General features: G+C 43.1%; 2 protein-coding genes across 2 annotated transcripts; both read right to left on the bottom strand.

The window, feature by feature from the left end:
- Positions 1-845: 845 nt before the first annotated feature.
- On the bottom strand, positions 846-1,988 carry LOC136355635 (uncharacterized). Its single transcript, XM_066308465.1, has 2 exons — positions 1,885-1,988; positions 846-1,401 (listed from the first exon to the last, which is right to left on the bottom strand). Exons 1-2 carry the CDS (start codon positions 1,986-1,988, stop codon positions 846-848), a joined length of 660 nt encoding a protein of 219 aa, XP_066164562.1.
- Positions 1,989-11,207: 9,219 nt separating this feature from the next.
- Positions 11,208-13,030, bottom strand: LOC4333030 (patatin-like protein 1). The gene is made up of 4 exons (NM_001417807.1): positions 12,588-13,030; positions 12,315-12,495; positions 12,064-12,228; positions 11,208-11,956 (listed from the first exon to the last, which is right to left on the bottom strand). The coding sequence occupies exons 1-4, from the start codon at positions 12,950-12,952 to the stop codon at positions 11,369-11,371; spliced, it is 1,299 nt and encodes a 432-aa protein (NP_001404736.1). The 5' UTR covers positions 12,953-13,030; the 3' UTR covers positions 11,208-11,368.
- Positions 13,031-18,472: the final 5,442 nt, after the last annotated feature.

Genomic DNA, 18,472 nt, shown 5'->3' with positions numbered 1-18,472 from the left:
GGTAATGGTGGGAGATGTCCTCATCACCAGATCTATCCTGAATTCTATATCTCTCTTAGGCGGTATGCCACGTAGATCAACTGGGAACACATTTGGATAGTCCCGCACTTTGGGAAACTGTTGCAAAGTTATCTGATTCAAACTCAATCTTGAGGGTTTAGTAGGTACTACATGAACAGTTACAACTTGTCCAAGGTTGCTGGTAAGGGTTACTTTTCTATTGGCACAGTCTATCACCCCTTTTTATCGTGCTAACCAGTCCATCCCTAGGATGACATCAAGGTCTTTGGATTCTAGTATAATAAGGTTGGCTAGAAATAGAATACCTTTAATTTCTATTCTGACAAAAGGGCTACGTTGCGATGAGAGTGCTTGATTGCTGAGGGTACTAACCAACAAAGAATGCCTAAATTTTCTATCTCCATCCCACGACTTCTCGTAGAATTGTTAGACAAAAAGGAATGTGTAGCACCTGAATCAAAAAGTATTGCTTCAGGAACTGAGTTAGCAGGGAACATACTCGAAATCACATCTGGTGCGCCTTGAGCTTCTGCGGCAGCAACATGATTGACACGAGCCTTCGGTGCTGGTGCAATGGACTTGTTCTGAATAGGGGCAGTCTCCACACGTCGAGGTTTCGGACACTTGTCAGCAAAATGGCCTGGCTCATCATAGTTGAAGCACACCACTGGCATGTTTCCTTGCTCCTTGATAGGCTGGTTCTGGACTGGAGTTACAGCTAGACGTGGAGCCAAGTTACGATTATTATTGCCACTGCCAATATCGTTGTTATAGAATTGGCGTTGCGGACGAACAGCTGAAGAAGACCCTCCCTGTGGTGTTGTCTAAGGCCCCATGGCAATGCGCGGCCTCTGGTTGTTCCCTTGCTGAGCCTTGACGTGAGCAATCTTGTGTTTCTTCTCTTCCATTCGGTTGTACTTGTCTTCCTGGCGAATAGCCTTGTCCACCAACTTCTGGAAATCAGAAAAATCACTAGACATCAGTGGGAAAGATAACTCATCATTCAGTCCTTCCAAGAACTTCTCTTGACGCACCTCGTCCATGCAAACATCCTCAGGAGCATAACGGGCCAGACAATTGAACTCATGCAGAAACTCGGTGATAGAACAAGATCTCAGAGTGAGTGCCCTGAACTCCCTCTTCTTGAGAGCCACCACTCCCGATGGTACATGAATCTTCTTGAAAGCAACAGTAAACTCGAGCCAAGTGATTGGCTCAACAACAACCCTATTGAGACGGAAATGGTCCCACCAATCAGAGGAAGGGCCATGAAGCTGGTGTGAAGCAAAGGAGACCTTCTCCTGGTCAACGCATTGAAGCAAGTCCAGCTTCTTTTCTATGGCATGCAACCAATCACCAACCTCAACTGGATTGGTAGTGCTGGAAAAAGTGGGTGGCCTCACACACAAAAATTCTGCTAACTAGTTCTAAGGAGGAGCATGATTGTTCCCTTGGTTTTGTTGGTTCTGTATCTATTGCATCATCAAGTTCATGAGTTGAGTCTGCTGAGCTAGGACTTGAGAAAGCATTGGGTTTTCTCCATTGTTGTTGGACCCACTTCGAGTGTTGTGATTGCTCACCATTTGACATAAGCAAGAGCACAAGGAGAGAAACAAAGGGGAGAACAACTTAGAACAAAGAATTATTTTTTACTAACTTGACTTTTATTGATCTGAACTGAGTACTATTATCATATATAACTGAAAGACTCTCACCACTTAATTCTCAAAAGCAAACAAACCATGCAGCTACATCCCACCAACGATGTAGACCACACGCAAGACCCACACTCATAAGCAAACTTAAACAAGTAGACTAACACAACGAACTAAGGCAACAATCTAACAAGACGTCTAGGTCTGCCTGGCATCGGAGTTGACTGAAGGATCTCCTTCATCATCTTGAGAAGCACCCCACTCAACCTCTGAATGAGTGCGGTTCTCCTTTGAGTCTTCTTCCTCAATCATCGCTCAGAATAATGATAGGAGGATCCACACGAACCTTGGGGGGCAGCTGGAAACGGGGAGCAAAGAGAGCTCTTTTCCTTACGGTGAGATGAATCCTGGGCTTCTATGGCGGCGCTTCTCCCTTGAGTTCGAGCAGTTCCTTCTCCAGATGATCAATCTTGTCTTGCAGCTTGTAGATCTTTCCACGGTTCCAATCTTCTCGATCTTGAGTAGCTAGCTCGGCCTCAATGCGAGTTTCATCCATGGCCCAAGGCAACTCAATCACATGGCAAAAAGTAGCATCGTCTTCAATTCCTTCAGGATCCACGTAACTGGCTTGGACTCGATCATGGGTTTTATGGGGATGGTAGCGATACTCCGTATTGACCAACTCCTCAATGTAGATATCGCAAAGTTCTCCAATGGCGACCCATGCTACCTCGTGACAAGCATGTGCATATCTTCTTCCTCCAGCTTCAAACATCACCGATGGGATATCCTCACAATCACTTGTTAAGGTTACCTTGACATGGCATTTCTCCTCGTTACGGTCATGGAAATCTAGGCATAAAGAGGGGCAGTCTTGAATCATATGGCGAAGGCCATCATCTGCAACTCCTAGGCAAAACCCTTAACACCGAACAAGTACTCTGGCCTGTGGAGCGGCATGTAAAGACAGGTGAAAGGAGAGAGTTAAGGCATTTATCCAATTAACATCACAAGTTTTGGGTTAATTTGAATAAAGCAAGAAAATCAGAGTGAAAAGAAAATAAATAAAATAAACTAATATTGAGAGTTAAGCTGAAACAGTTGAAAACCATTTTTTTTAATACTTTGAATAATAGATTTTAAAACAAAATAAAATAAAAGATAGTTATAAAAATGCTAAGTTATTTATATTGTGACATCATTATACAAGAAATATTGTAAAATTTTATGGTAATATTTAGTCATTAGTACAGTAATGGACGTACAATACTAACAACTTGAGAATAATAAATAAACTTTTACAAAAGAGAAAATTAAATAAACTATATACTATAAACTATAAACTACAAAGAGAAAATTAATTAGAAGAGAGGGAGGAGAACAGTTCTACTTTTGCAATATTTTTAGAGGGCTTCTAAAGGTAACCATTTGGCATAACCTACATAACCTAGGGTCAAGGAGACTCTGATACTAACTTGTCCCTAGGTTATGCCAAATGGTTACCTTTAGAAGCCCTCTAAAAATATTGCAAAACGAGAGTTGTTCTCCTCTCTTTGTCTTCTAATTAAACTAGACTAACGGCACATGCAGTTTATAGTTTATTTAATTTTCTCTTTGTTAAAGTTTATTTATGATTCTCATGTTGTTAGTATTGTACGTCCATTACTGTACTGATGACTCAATATTACCAAAAAATTTTACAGTATTTCTTGTATAATGATGTCACAATATAAAGAACATAGCCTTTTTATAACTTTCTTTTATCTTATTTTGTCTTAAAATCCGTTATTCAAAGTATTAAAAAAATGATTTTCAACTGTTTCAGCTTAACTCTCAATATTAGTTTATTTTATTTATTTTCTTTTCACTCTGATTTTCTTGCTTTATTGAAATTAACTCAAACCTTGTGATGTTAATTGGATAAATGCCTTAACTCTCTTTTTTCACCTGTCTTTAGATGCTGCTCCACAGGCCAAAGTACTTGTTCGGTGTTGAGGGTTTTGTTCGGGAGTTGCGAATGGTGGCCTTCTCCATATGATTCAAGACTGACCCTCTTTATGCCCAGATTCCCCATGACTGTAACGAGGAGAAATGCCATGTCAAGGTAACCTTAACAAGTGATTTGTGAGGATATCCCATCGGTGATGTTTGAAGCTGGACGAAGAAGATGTGCACATGCTTGTCAGTAGGTAGCAAGGGTCACCATTGGAGAATTTCGCGATCTCTACATTGAGGAGTTGGTCAATACGGAGTATCGCTACCATCCCCGTAAAACCCATGATCGAGTCCAAGCCAGTTACGTGGATCCTGAAGGAATTGAAGACGATGCTACTTTGTGCCATGTGGTGGAGGAAGCCGCCCCAGTTCGTGTGGATCCTCCCGTCATTATTCTAAGCGGTGATGAGGAAGAAGACCCAAAGGAGAACCACACTCATTTAGAGGTTAAGTGGGGTGCTACTCAAGATGATGATGGAGAGCCTTCAGTCAACTCCGATGCCAAGCGGACCTAGATGTCTTGTTAGATTGTTGCCTTAGTTCGTTGTGTTAGTCCGCTTGTTTAAGTTTGCTTATGAGTGTGAGTCTTGCATGTGGTCTACATCATTGGTGAGATATAGCTGCATGGTTTGTTGGCTTTTGAGAGTTATGAAGTTTGTGAGTTTAGTAGTGAGAGTGTCTTTCAGTTATATGTAATAATAATACTCAATTTAGATCAATAAAAGTCAAGTTAGTAAAAATTAAATCATCATTCTAAGTGGTTCTCCCCTTTGTTTCTCTCTTTGTGCTCCTGATTATGTCAGATGGCGAACACTCACAACACTGGAAGTAGGTCCAACAACAATGGAGAAAACCCAACACTTGCTCAAGTTCTAGCCTAGCAGACTCAACTCATGAACAAAACCAAGGGAACAATCTTGCTCCTCCTTAGAACAAGTTAGCATAATTTTTACGTGTAGCAAAACATTTAAGAGTAGTAAAACAATAGAGTAATTAATCATCAATTTTAATCAACAATGGACAGCACTCTAATGCTATACAGGCCCAACCAAACCTGAATAAACAACCCCGGTCATACAGATCAAACCTCCAAACCAGGAATTTACCGTTCCAAATCAGGAGTTAAACAAGTATCATCATTTATCGCATTATTATTAGTAATGAGTAGTGTGGGACTAATCACGAAAAACATTGGTAGACCCGCCAATAACCATGGGTACGGCTATTCGAATTGTTTTACTCTGACCAGAGATGTACCATTGTACCCACAAGACAACCCACCATCATGTCACTGTGTCCGCGTAGACACGTCACCATGCCGAGTGATTGTGATAAGACCCGTCGCATAATACAACTCAAAACAGTGCACCGTTCCTGGATCATAATCACCCCCTTAAAAATGAAAGGTATGGACTACCTAGCGATCCCCACGAACTTATCACCACTTCATAGTCTGGTGCCCCGCAATGAAACATGCCATACAAAAGGTAAAGCCGTTGCCCATGTTAGCTTGTGATTGGCACGGTTAATGTTTCACAACAGTAGCTTGCAAACCGGTCCTTAATTGTCATAAGCACGACCATCAAAACCATGTACCCACAACCCACCATTATCAAGTTAACCAATCACAGTTGACCATCGTGAGCAATCATTAAATATCCATCATTAAGTAATAGTGAAGCATTAGTTATCCCAATCAAGTGCTAATGTTTCTAAGCATGGCTAAGCAATTGTATCTAATACATCTAGTTGAACCAATATATAAAGCCCAAGCTAGTCAAATTTATAACCCAAGGTAGCAAAGAATAGGGTATCAAATGCAAATTGGTCATACAAAGAAATAGGTTCACACCACGTGATGATATTCGAGAAATAAATACACATTTGAAATAAATAGAGAATTTAAATATAGGATCAACATGCCAAAAGTGATTGTGTTTGAGATCTGTGTGACTTGCCTTATAATAATTGGTCTTCAATTAATCTTCTAGAACACTTCCGACGCACTCACGAACCTCCGAAATGACGAAAACGACAACTAACACGCAAAACGAGGAAAAACACTAATAAAAACCAAATACACAGTAAACAAACATGTAGATCATGATTTAGATGAATTATAAGACTTGAACGGCCTCATTCCGACTTCATATGAATTAATTATGAATTTTACATGATTTAATACAATTAAAGCCTTTTAAAGAAAAGACTATTTCCAATTAATTAAACAATTTAAAAATAATTTATAAAAGAAAAAAGATTAATACATCCTCCGAAAATATATTGGATTAAATTTGGTAGATGACATACGGTAAAAAGGAAAGGAACAATATGTCATTAAAAACAGAGGAAAATGATTTATATTGATTTTGGACGGCTGAGATTGATCTCAAACGAAAATTTACTGCGATACAACGAATTTGATTGAATCCGATACAAGGTTTAGATGGAGACCACGTGTACAGAACACATAGGCTCTATGGAGGATGGAGGGGCTGACGTTGCGGCGTACTAAGTGGCAGGGGCGTGCACACACACGTTGCATGTCACGTGCGGCAGCAGCGAAGGGCGGCGCTCCGGCGAGAGGCGACAGCACCGGGAGAGAGAGGAGGCGACGGCAATGCTTACCCCGGTGTGAACGACGATGAACAGCGGCAGAAGATGGCCGGCAGCGATCTTGAAGAGACGGCGACCTCAGGTAGACGATGACGACGACGTTCCGGTGGCTTGCAGCGAGAACGGAGGGGAGGACGGGCTTCTCTTTGCTTCTGCTATGCCGACGGAGGCTTCTGCCACGACCAGCGAGGACGGCAACGGTGGCGCGGCTCGGCTGAACATGGAATAAGATGGAATAGATCGGCTTCACGACGGCGACGGTGTTCCGATGGCTTGCGGCTTCGTGGAGGTAGCTGCCGGGCTTGCTTTCGTCGCTGCGGTGCCGAAGGAAGTGGCGGCGCAGGATGAAGGCAACCAGGACGACGGCGCACGGTGGCTGGAGCGACGGCCAGCGGCGGAGAGAGGTGGAGCTCGCGAGGAGAGGATTTCCGGCGACAGCGGAAGAAGGGGGAGGTGGCGGCCGAAAGAGGAGAGGGAGGGGGCTCTATTTATAGGCATGGGAGCTCGGGTCCGTGCCCAAAACGAACGAGACGGCGCCGGGAAATCTTAGGGCTTTCGCCGGAAAAAAGAAAGATTTGATCCGCTAAATTGGAAAGAATTTCCATAGAAATTTTTGGGGATTTTTTCCCGCAACTAATTTGGAAAGAGGAGCAACGGGAAGACCGGATCGAGCGGAGAAGTCGGTGGCTGCACACGGGCTCGGGACGGCCGGCTGGAGCTTGAAGACGACACTGTAGCGAGGGTACGCTGAACAGATTTTTTTCGTACCTCGGCCTGATTGAATGAGGGAAGCAAACTTGACGTCGGAAAAAAGGAAAAATGCCATAGAGAGAAAAGGTAGGATGAGCAGAGGACTCCAAGTGAACTTTCCAGTTTCGGCCCAAAATGGAAAAGAAGATTTTAATTACTTTTATAATTTAAATTAATCGCTGAAATGATCTTTGAATGGTTAAAAATATTTACAGTGCTCAAATAATTTCAAGAAAAATCCAGAAAATAATATAACACTCAAAGTATTTAAGAACATTAAAACCAGATCATTTAATGATTAATTTATTATTTAAATAATTACTGAAATTATTTTGTATTATTAAAATTAGTAATTGAGCTTTGAAAATTCTAGAGAGTATAATTAATTACGGAGAATTTAATACAAATTAAATACAGACATGCTTTATATTTAGGAAATTTTATTTTCCATATTTAACTTCACTTGTAAATTAATAAACATTTAATATAAATTCTTAAAATAATTTATAAATCGTGAAACGAAAATCAGATTGTAATAGATAAACCGAGGAGGAGATCAAAGCGCCGGGGTCTCTGCGAATGAGTTAAGGCTGATGGAGATGGTGACCGTAGTCGATGGGACAACCTGGGCAGAAGGCCGCGAGGGCTACGAGGCAGGGGCGCAGCCTTGCAAGTCGTCGGCGGCGGCGGCGGCAATGGGAGAGTGACGCAAATTTGGGGGTAATTAGTTGCTACGGGAGAAGAGGAAACCAATTGGCAGGGGTTTTCTTGAAAAGTTACAGCGAAGAGGTGGGCGTTTTTTTGAAAAAAAAAATCCCTCATCCTGATGCTAGCCGTTAGATTGATATCGGAAGGCTGTGGTTGCGTGAGTGCACGAGTGCACGGATCAGGCTGTGTGCACCTGATACGTTGCCATAAATAAGTTAGCAAATTTGTAGTTTACATCTTTAACACAAAATAATTTAACAAATGATACTTCGCAAAATTTATATATGGATCACATACAAAATTAAATTTGTTATAAGCAAATAAACTAGCTCTAAGTGTTGGGATTTGCAACAACATAGGAAAATTAAATTTGCCATAATAAATAGTAAAATTAAATTTGCTACAACTAAGATTATGGTCTTGCTCCTTGCATACTCCTTCCGTACTCGTAAAGGAAATCGTTTTGGACAGTGACACGGTCTCCAAATCACAACTTTGACTTCTTGTTTCTACAAAAATATTTATTGAAAAGTGATACATGTATACTCTTATAAAAGTATTTTTCAAGACAAATATATTCATATAAGTTTTACATTTTCGATATCAACAACTTGAGAGTTATTCATGATTTATATTCCCAAGGTTGACTTAAACATTGTCCTAAACGACTTCTTTTACGAGTACGGAGGGAGTACGTTACTTCTCAAACATGTCATGATAGTCGCGCAACGCGCGACCGATGTGGCTAGTGTTTACTGAATGCAAACCAAACCCAAGCACTTAATAAGGATTATATATAGTATAAAATCAAGATCAAGGGTGCTCTGTTCATACCCAAGCACTTGCTAGGTTAACTTTCACTCTGGCCACCAAGCAGGCAAGCACACTAGGCACCCTTGATTACTTAACTAATTTAGGCATGCATGGTTTCTTAGGAGTTATGTATATTGATTTGATGACTTGATAAACAACTTAGTTTCCGTTTGAACATTAGACTGTACTTTGCGGTACGATTTTCCCGGATGAAAACTGGCCGGAAATAGAGGAAATAATGTTGAATTTTATTGGGTCTCCAATTGAATTGCCAACGAAGGGAGTATTTAGGAATAAGTCTAGTCTGGCTCCCTCATCTCTTCTTCCTGATTAAATCGTTTCCCTCAACCGTAAAACAGGGTCGTACAACGCCTCCATTATCTTTGAAAACATGCGCAAGTAGATGCCTTTAGTGGTTTGGTAAGCAGTTTCAGTTGATGTGACAAGTTGACAACGGTTGGCTCGCTGAATCAGCAAGTGAGATCCACGTATCAGTGACTCTCCTCTATTCCCCCCCTCTCTCTCTCCTTTCTTTTCCATCTCTCCCCCTAAGGGCACCCGCAATGGTTATCTATAGGCTCTCTACAAGAGATCCATATCAGCATATTTTCCTACTTGGAAGAGATTAAATGAAGAGAGAGAGCAAAGCTATCTACTAACCTAGAGATAGTCTATAGAGAAAAACGAGACAATGCATTAGAGAGCTATAGATACCCATGTAGACATACCATTGAGGTGGTTTACTATTAATCTAGTCTATTGCTGAGATGTACATGTTTTATAGAGAACACCTTACTTTACCATTGCGGGTGCTCTAATGCCATCTCCAAAATGATGTCATCATCGTTGCCAGTGCGATATGATGGTGAGCTAGCAATGTTGGGGGAGGGAGGGAGGAAGAAGAAAGTGGCAAGGCGAGGAGGGGGGACAAGACCGCGACGGCGCCGTGATCGCCAGTGATGTCGGATCCATCTGCTATCGACTCCGCTCCACCTACTGCCGATGCCACCCTGCTAGCAGCCAACGCCGGATCCGCAACGGGAGCCCCCGCCGGCACCGGGTCCGCCCGTTGCCGACGCGACCGACACCGCCTCGTTCGCTATCGACGCGAACGACGTTGAGCCACTCGCCGCTAACACGGTCGACGCTGGATCCGCCACGGGAGCCCCCGCTGACACTGGATCCGTCTGCTGCCAATGCCGCCAAAGCCATCCTGCATGCCACCGTCACCAGATGCGGTCCGCTCGCCGTCGCCGTCGTCTCAGTTGACGGAGAGGAGAGGCGGGCGAACCGGGTGAGAGGGGGGTGGGACGAGCTGATAAGTTCCCTCTCGTCCTCCTTTGCGCTAAAAAAAGGGAACCCGGCTCGACTTGATTTTTATGGTAAAAAAACGGCACCTATAATATACTAAATGTTCCTTTTTTTTAGAAAAAAAAAACAAGCGCCAATAGTATAGGTGTTGGTTTTTCTCTTGAACTGGCACCTTTGGATACTCAGAGGTGCCCTTTTTTTGTGTGTTTTTACCCGTGGATGTACGAAAAGATCTTTAGTACCAGTTTTAGCACTGCCGACACTAGATTGGGGCTTGCATCCTCACCTGGATGATGATGGCGGCATGGGCGCCCCCATTGTGGCGGATCCTCACCGAGCTCTCACCGTCACCCCGACGGTGTTGGCCGCCACCGTCACCTGACAAGAGAACGGGTGAGAGAAGGGGGAAGAAGATAAGATTAGGATTACATGTGAATCCCACCTACTGACTCAGCTAGTGAACTGTGGTCAAACTGACACGTCAGCAGAAAACACCTCCCAAAAGTAACAAAGAAGTTGATTTGCACCGGTTTTTGGAGATAGTGGATACGTAATATCTAATTTTAATGTTAAGGGAGACGATTCAATTAGGAGTAAAAGCTAAGAAAGGCAAAATAAACTTCTTCAAGTATTTATATAAACTCTTTGAGGTCAATACTCTTGTCGTATTTCTCTACAGAGCCTGGTTGAAGGGCCTGTTCACTTTGATGCCAAAAAAAATCTTACCAAATTTTAGCATTACCAAAATTTTGGCAACTTGCTAAAAATTTGGCAGGATTTCTTATATAGTTACCAAAATTTGGCAGCAAACTAAATGTAGCCACTTTTTTTAGCAACTTTAATAAAATTTGGTAAGTTTGAAAATGGTAACAAAGTGAACAGGCCCGAAATTTGTCAGGCCACCCGATGTAGGAAATTGTAAAAGCGGATATCAGGATATGGGCACTGGATGATAAAAGGAGTGAAAAGAAATGTAGAAGTGATAAGTTATACATGGTAGAAATATTGATTCTACAGTGTGTAATTCGTAATATATATATATATATAATGTGAATTTTTAATTTGAAATATTAACTATGTTATCCTATGTGTTGCTATTGGTTCTGCTTTAAAAAAATGGCTGCTTTTAGCCCTATTTCAATCACTTTTGATTTAACAGCGTAAATATATAAAGTTGCCATAAAAACATGTGAGAGTTTATAGTGTAAATAAATACATGCCAAATGATTTTACCGTTTTATTTTAAAAAAAATGGCGGCATATTTATAGATAATCCATTTTTGTACGTTGTGTACGACTGTACGTACGTGTACGTGTTTGTGCTGCGCGGATACTGATGAACTGAAACTGTGATGAAGAAATGGATCAATGTTGGTATACGCACGTTACAAACCGATTGCACTACTGTCACGTCTTGTTATTCCCCATGTCCGCTAGAAAGGTAAAAAAAAAAAAAGAAAAATAAAAAAGATCGCGTCAGCATGATGCGTGTACAGTTACTAACGCTTGCACGCCACGCCGCTGGGCTCTCCTTCGCCGCCGCCGCCGCAGGCGTTTCGCCGACCTAGCCTCGCCCTCCTCTCCTCGGAGAGCTGCCTGGCGAAGCCCCTCAGCGCGTCGGCGTTGCTGCCGGCGCCGGGCACCTCGACGTACCTGCCGGTCTCGACGTTGACCCTCGACACCCGCTGCGCCAGCATCCGCTCGCCGATCCCGACGAGCGCCCGCATGTTGTCCCTGGTGGCGGCGTCCACCGTGGCGGCGTCGCCGTGGAGCGTGTTGTCCTGGATGCGGAGGTAGTCGCCGTCGCTGTGCAGCGACTGGAACATGACGGCGGCGTGGATGTCGACGAGGTCGGAGCTGGCCGCCATGAAGATGTCGATGATGGGCGCCATCCCCTTGTTGCGCAGCCACCGGACGATCCCCCACCGCGAGCACTGCCTCGCCGTGTACATCCCCTGGTCCGACGTCGACCCGGTGCCCACGGACAGCACCAGGAACTTACCGCAGTCCGACGGCTTTACCGGGTACAGCTCCTCCTTGTCCTTCACCATTATCTTCTTGGTGATCTGCGTCATGGCCACCATCGTCTGTACGTTCTCGCGAAAATCGATCCATCCATCGATCGATCAGCATTTGTACCACAGGAATGCACATGTGGATCTTCGTTTGATGGATTGCTTGATTGATTAGTTACCGGGTTGTTGGCGGCGACGCCGCCGTCGATGAGGTCGAACTCGCGGACCTTGCCGGTGGCGTCGTCGGTGGTCTGGAAGCAGTGCGCGGGGAGGTAGGTCGGCGCCGCGGATGTGCTGATGCAGATGTCGGAGAGGAGCGCGTTCTTGAGCGGCATGCTCTTCGCCTGCAAAATTTTAACCGATCAATTGTTCGATCAATCAAACAATCAGCTGATTCCAACGCCAATGCGGATGGAATCAACGCACGCACGTCGTATGTGGAGAAGATGGTTGGCTGGAGCAGCCTGACGTCGAACGTGGGGATGACGACGTTCGTCAGCGTGTCGCGCACCCTCGTCTCGCCCAGCATCTTCCTGATCTTCCCCTGCAGGTACTTGCCGTTGTACCTCGGCCTCGTCAGCGCCGCCATGGCCGCCGCCATGCCGCACCTCCTGGACGCCACGCCACGCCGCCCACAATCCCCAATCAAATCAAATAATGCAGAGATCGAAGAGAGGAGATCGAATTCGAGGTGATCAGTTACTTTTGTGGGAAGATGAGTGGGCCGTTGTCGAGGTAGAAGCGGTTGATGTCGCTGGCGGCGAAGAGCGGGCGGCCGTGGTCGCCGGGCGCGGCGAGCATGGCGGTGATGAGGCCGCCGGTGCTGGTCCCGGCGATGCAGTCGAAGTAATCGGCGAGGCGCGCGTCGGGGCCATCCAGCTCCTGCAGCCTGGCCTCGAGGAAGGCGAGGATGGTGCCCGGGATGAGGCCCCTGATGCCGCCGCCGTCGATCGCCAGCAACGTCACCCGCTGCCCCGGCGCCGACGCCGGCTCGCCCACCACGCACCCGGCCATCGCCCTCGTGCTGCACGCCTCGCATGTCCGCCGGCACGAGTAGCTCGCCGCCATTGACGAGACGAAGGAAGATGAGATCGAGGAGGGTTTGTGGATGGAGGGATCGATCGATCGTTTGTCACTAGTCACTGTGATTTGCAGGAACGCGCGGCGTGAGCGTTTTTGAGCTACGGCGAACTATTTTTGGCGGGCGCTCGAGCGCAGTGTGCGCGCACACCCACACCCACACGGGCACACGGCTTTGGTGGAAGAGACGGGTGAGAGCTCTGAGCTGAAGCAACGGACCAGATCAACCGCAAGTGCCCAACCAACGGCTCTCCAGTCACTCACCCGCGAGCTAGAAGAGACCGAGTCAGACAACGATTTTGATGGATATGCTGTGGGGCCACTGGTGAGGCCCATGGAAGCCCAATAGGATGGACCCGTGGAGGAATGAGGATTGGGCTGCGATGACCAACTTGGCGTCATGATCCAAAAGTAATTAGCGCTGTCAAACAAGTCCAAAGTTCGATTTTGCTATATATTCGTCGACAAATTTTCCCCCAAAAATTTGACAGATGTAATTACAGTACAATTATAGTATAATTACACTATAACTTGCATGTAATTACACTGTAACTATAGTGTAACTTGTATGTAACTTTCAAAAATCTCTCCGTAACATGTTATTTCGGTAAAATAGAGGTCGTGGGAACAAATTCTTTCACATATGTGTGTGCTATGATTTGTTTTCTTCCTCACCAAAATAAATCTTGTAATAGATCTAACGATTCAAAATTATGTGAAACTTACATATAAGTTACACTGTAGTTACATGCAAGTTACAGTGTAATTACACTACGATTGTACCATAATTACATCTGTCAAATTTTTAGGAGAAAATTTAACGATAAATGTATAGGTGGTCCCATTAAGTTTGGCGGTAATCCTAATTGAATCCATTTTACGTAATGGCCCCCCTCGCAGTTTGGCTACTTATTGAGAGTATATAAACTATATGTCCATGCAGATTTATGTTAATTATATACTCCTACTAACTGCTAATACTACCAATATTACGTACAAGCAAACTGCTGGGTTTAATCCCATATTCGGTAATTAACGTTGAGAGAGCACAACTTAAAATATAGAGAGAGAGTTCTCAACCATTAAATTATTATTTTAGGTTATATATACTTAGGCTCTGTTCGAATGTCAACGTTCCCAACTCTCCCTCCTCGTTTTCCGCGCGCACGTTTTTCAAACCGCTAAACGGTGTGTTTTTTGTAAAATGTTTATATACAAAAGTTGCTTAAAAAATAGTATTGATCCATTTTTTAAAAAAATAGTAAATAATTAATTAATCACGCACTAATGGACTGCTCTGGTTTCCTTGCCGGATGGATGGATTCCTAACTAAGGCAAACGAACAGAGCCTTAGTATCTAAAGTTGTGGCTCCAATCGCTCATGTGATGAAACCATTTCGATATGATTTGGACAATCTTTAGTTATTGGGTCGGGCTATGCACTTTACCATTTAGACTATCCTTAGTGAGTCGGACTGTGCACTTTACCACAAGTGATATCTCCCATGCCTTGAGCGGGCCTAGGAAATGGTAGGTGGACATGAGGGACATAAATAAGCCGGCAGTCGAGGGCGTGGCTTATGGGCGATCGATCGCTCGATCGATCCCCATCCCCCTATACACTCCTCTGCCCCCCCTCCCCCCACCCAATCTCGCCTTCCTCCTCTTCTCTCTTCTTACTACACCATAAATTTTAAAAAAAAAGAAAACAAAAGATGAAAAAATTTATGTATAGAAATATTATATAAAAAATATTTGAATTCAAATTCAAATTTGAAACGGGTATGTAAACTTTTGACTTATAAACTTTAGGTCTTTAAACTAATATTTGAATTCAAATTCAAATTTGAATCGGGTATGAAAACTTTTGCCTTATAAACTTTGGGTCTATAAACTTTAGGTGTATAAACTTTAGATGTATAGAAATACTATATATAAAAATATTTGAATTCAAATTCAAATTTGAGTTGGATATAATTCAAATTTGAATCGGGTATGTAAACTTTTGACTTATAAACTTTGGGTCTATAAACTTTAGGTGTATAAATTTTAGATGTATAGAAATACTATATATAAAAAATATTTGAATTCAAATTCAAATTTGAATCGGATATAATTCAAATTTAAATTTGAATCGGATATATAAACTTTTGACTTATAAACTTTGGATCTATAAACTTTAGGTGTATAAACTTTAGATGTATAGAAATACTATATATAAAAAATATTTGAATTTAAATTCAAATTTGAGTCGGATATATAAAATTTTGATTTATAAACTTTGGGTCTCTAAACTTTAGATGTGTAAACTTGAGGCGTACAAACTTTAGGTATATAAATTTACTAAAATAGTAAAGTAATGCGGTGCAAAAAAAAAAAAAAACTGCGTGGAGGAGAGAGGGGTAACCGGACCGCTAGGGGCGATCAATCGCCCATTAGGAGTTTCGGGCAGTCTAGGCCCGTTGCGGTGGGCATTTTGGAAGATAGCAAATCAGCTTGTCACACCATATATGTGCTCAATGGATTATCTCTTATCAATTTTCGCGAATTTCATCTGTTGGACCCGGTCGAACACTGCTTATAATTCTTCCCTTTCACTTCATCACCCTGTGCTCGCGTACGTTGTTCTACAGCGACGGGTGGAGAAACCGAGGTCAGAGTCATGGCGAAGTAAACTGGAGCAGCAAGTTAACGCGGGGAAAGACGAAGGGGACAAGGTTGGTGGCGGCACGGAGAAATATAGGGACGGAGACTATGGTGTCTTTCTCCGTCCGGCAGCTAGGATTGGCAGAAGATCTCTCTCTTTTTTTTATTAGAAAAAATATCCGTGCGTTGTAACGGGTAAAGACGTTTTTTCCGATATATAACAACTATTAGAAACCGAACAATAAATAAAAATATTAGAATCACTATACACATTATAATTAAAAAAAGTTAATGAAAATCATTTCTTGGTTTTGAGCCGAAACATTATTCCTACAATTGTTTTTAGCCCTAACCCAGTTAAATACCTCCCCACGCTCGGCCTATATCTCTTTGGCCTAACACCCAAACAGGCCCAAGCCATAGGGAAAAGTGGAGTCGTAGGCCCAACTCACATAACCTAATGCGATCTTCAACCACCGGAAGATATACTATGCATGATGCCGGAGCCGATCCTCGTCATCAAATCCAACCGAATCTTTATTGATCTTCTAAAATTGGTTGAGGGCTTTTGATCCACTTGATCTCTTCTCTCCGTTTCCCCAAGATCAGAGAGAATTCGCAAAAATCGGGATAAAAGGCGAAACTCGCTGGTCGGCCATCTTCGATGGAGATTAAATCCAACAAATTAAAACCAAATTGAAAGAGAAAATCATGGAGAAAATAATGAGTTAGGAGTAGGGAATCGATTTTTGCAATCAATAATAGGAGGAAATGCACTGGAAGGCAAATCGCGGCGGCGCTAGGGTTTGGCCCGGGCCGTAAGAGCGGTAAAAAAAGGGAGATCAGATCGGACTGAGTGGAAAAATACGGTGATGAAAAAACCGGATGGATGAAAAAAAGAAGCCTAATCGGACATAAAAAACTGGCGAGAAAAATAGACGGAGAAAAAAACACATTCAATTAAAACCGATTCCTCAATTAAAACTAAAACCCGATTCAAACACGGATAACGTACCAAAATCTCGGTAAAAATATTTTTAATTTTTATAATAGTATATAGATTTGTACTTATCCTAAATTAATAAAAAGTGTGCTTTACAAAAATTTTCTATATGAAAGTTATTTTAAAAAATCATATTAATCTATTTTTAAATTTAAAATAATTAATTAATGATGTTTTAATAGCTCATCTCGTTTTACTTTATCTCTTTAATTTTCTCTTTTCCTCTCCACTCAAACATAGTCTTGGTACGAGGGGTGACAAAAAAACCGTACCACTGGTTGGTATTAGGTTAATCTTTTGGAGCTGGCTACAAATTTATAACTCACTTTCTTCTCTCTTCTCTCTTCTCTCTTCTACATACATAGAAATGTGATGGGATAATTTGTACCGTCCGCTTACGTTATTATATTGTACTCGCTTTTAGTAAACAAGTACATGGGGCCAGTGCCAAGCGGCATGGCACTGACCAGCTATGCTCTCCTTGCACCTTGAGCCAGCGTGGCAGCTGTTAGCGCTATGCTCGTTGGCATTGAGTCATTGGACATTAACGTTAATCATGATAGTGTTGAGTTGAGGTCACGATTTATTTTTAAATAAGTTTTTGTCCGATTTTTTCTTGAAAAAAGTTTTTTAAAAGGGTTAAGTTGTCAAATTAGTAATTGCCGCCTATGTGCGAAACGCAAACTGAAGCTTTATAAAATTTAAAAATGCAGCATAACCAAAGCATACTTTCAGTTAATTATAGAACTTAAATATATGTTCTTTCTTACCTTTCTTAGGAACATATGATGCTAAAACAGTAAATGTTATACTTAACAAAAAAAAAACTAACTTCATGTTGTGCTGAAAATAGCTGTGAATTGTGATGGACCGATGGTACAATGAACTCATGGGCTCATAGATGGACAGTTGGACACGAACATACCTTCTGTGATCTGAAATTGCTGCGTTGTTGGCTTCTTCCCGCTGCGAACTAACAGAGGTTAGGGTTGTGATTAGGGGAATATAGGAAGCAGTACTTGGCGATTGGTGAGTTATCAGACGGCATCGACGAGTCGACGTTGGATGTTGAATCGCTCATGGAGGAAACGAAACAACAAGGTGCATCTGGGAAATTATAATGGCCATCTGGGAAATTAGTGGCACCGGTCAAGCTGCATCATGGAAAAGCAATCGATGGGATTGGGTCAAGCTGCGGTCATTGGGCCTGGTAGTCTTTCTGCGCATTTTCTTTTCTATTTCTGTTTATGGCACAACTACAAAATCGAGCAGTTATACATGGAAACCGCCTGCGAAAATATTATGAGGGGTGGGAAGCTACGAACCACCAGCGAAAATAGATCTTCGCTATCGGATTAAGAGGGCCGCTAGCAAAAATATAGCTATTTTCGCTAGCGGCCCACTTAAATAACTGCCTACAAAAATACGATTTTCGCTGGCAGTCCTCTTTACTCGCAGCCAGCGAAAATAGGATTATCGCTGGCAGTTATTTTCACATACGGCCAGTAAAGAGGAACGCCAGCGAAAATAAATTCGCCGCCATATTAACCAACCGCGTCCAACCCCAGGTCTCCTCTCCTTTTCTCCAGCGAAAATAAAGGCACAGACTTCCCCAGTTTTCTAGCGACACCGCTCAGATCTGGCGCGCATGTCTCCTCCTTCCTCCCTCTCCCTCAGTCGTCAGCGCATGCCAACGGGCCACGGGTGGCGGCATCCACCAGTCCTCGCCGGCGGGGCTCGACTGCGATGGAGCTCGACTGCGGCGGAGCTCGTGTCGTGGTGGTGGATCTAGCGGCGCGGGGAGTCTCGGGCCACGGGCAACGGGGAGGGGTTGGATCCGGTGGTGGGCGATGCATCCG

Source organism: Oryza sativa, chromosome 3 (genome assembly GCF_034140825.1).
Source record: "Oryza sativa Japonica Group chromosome 3, ASM3414082v1".
Taxonomy (NCBI): Eukaryota; Viridiplantae; Streptophyta; class Magnoliopsida; order Poales; family Poaceae; genus Oryza; species Oryza sativa.
Note: the sequence above shows the minus strand (reverse complement) of the source record. Positions and strands in the feature narration are given on the sequence as shown.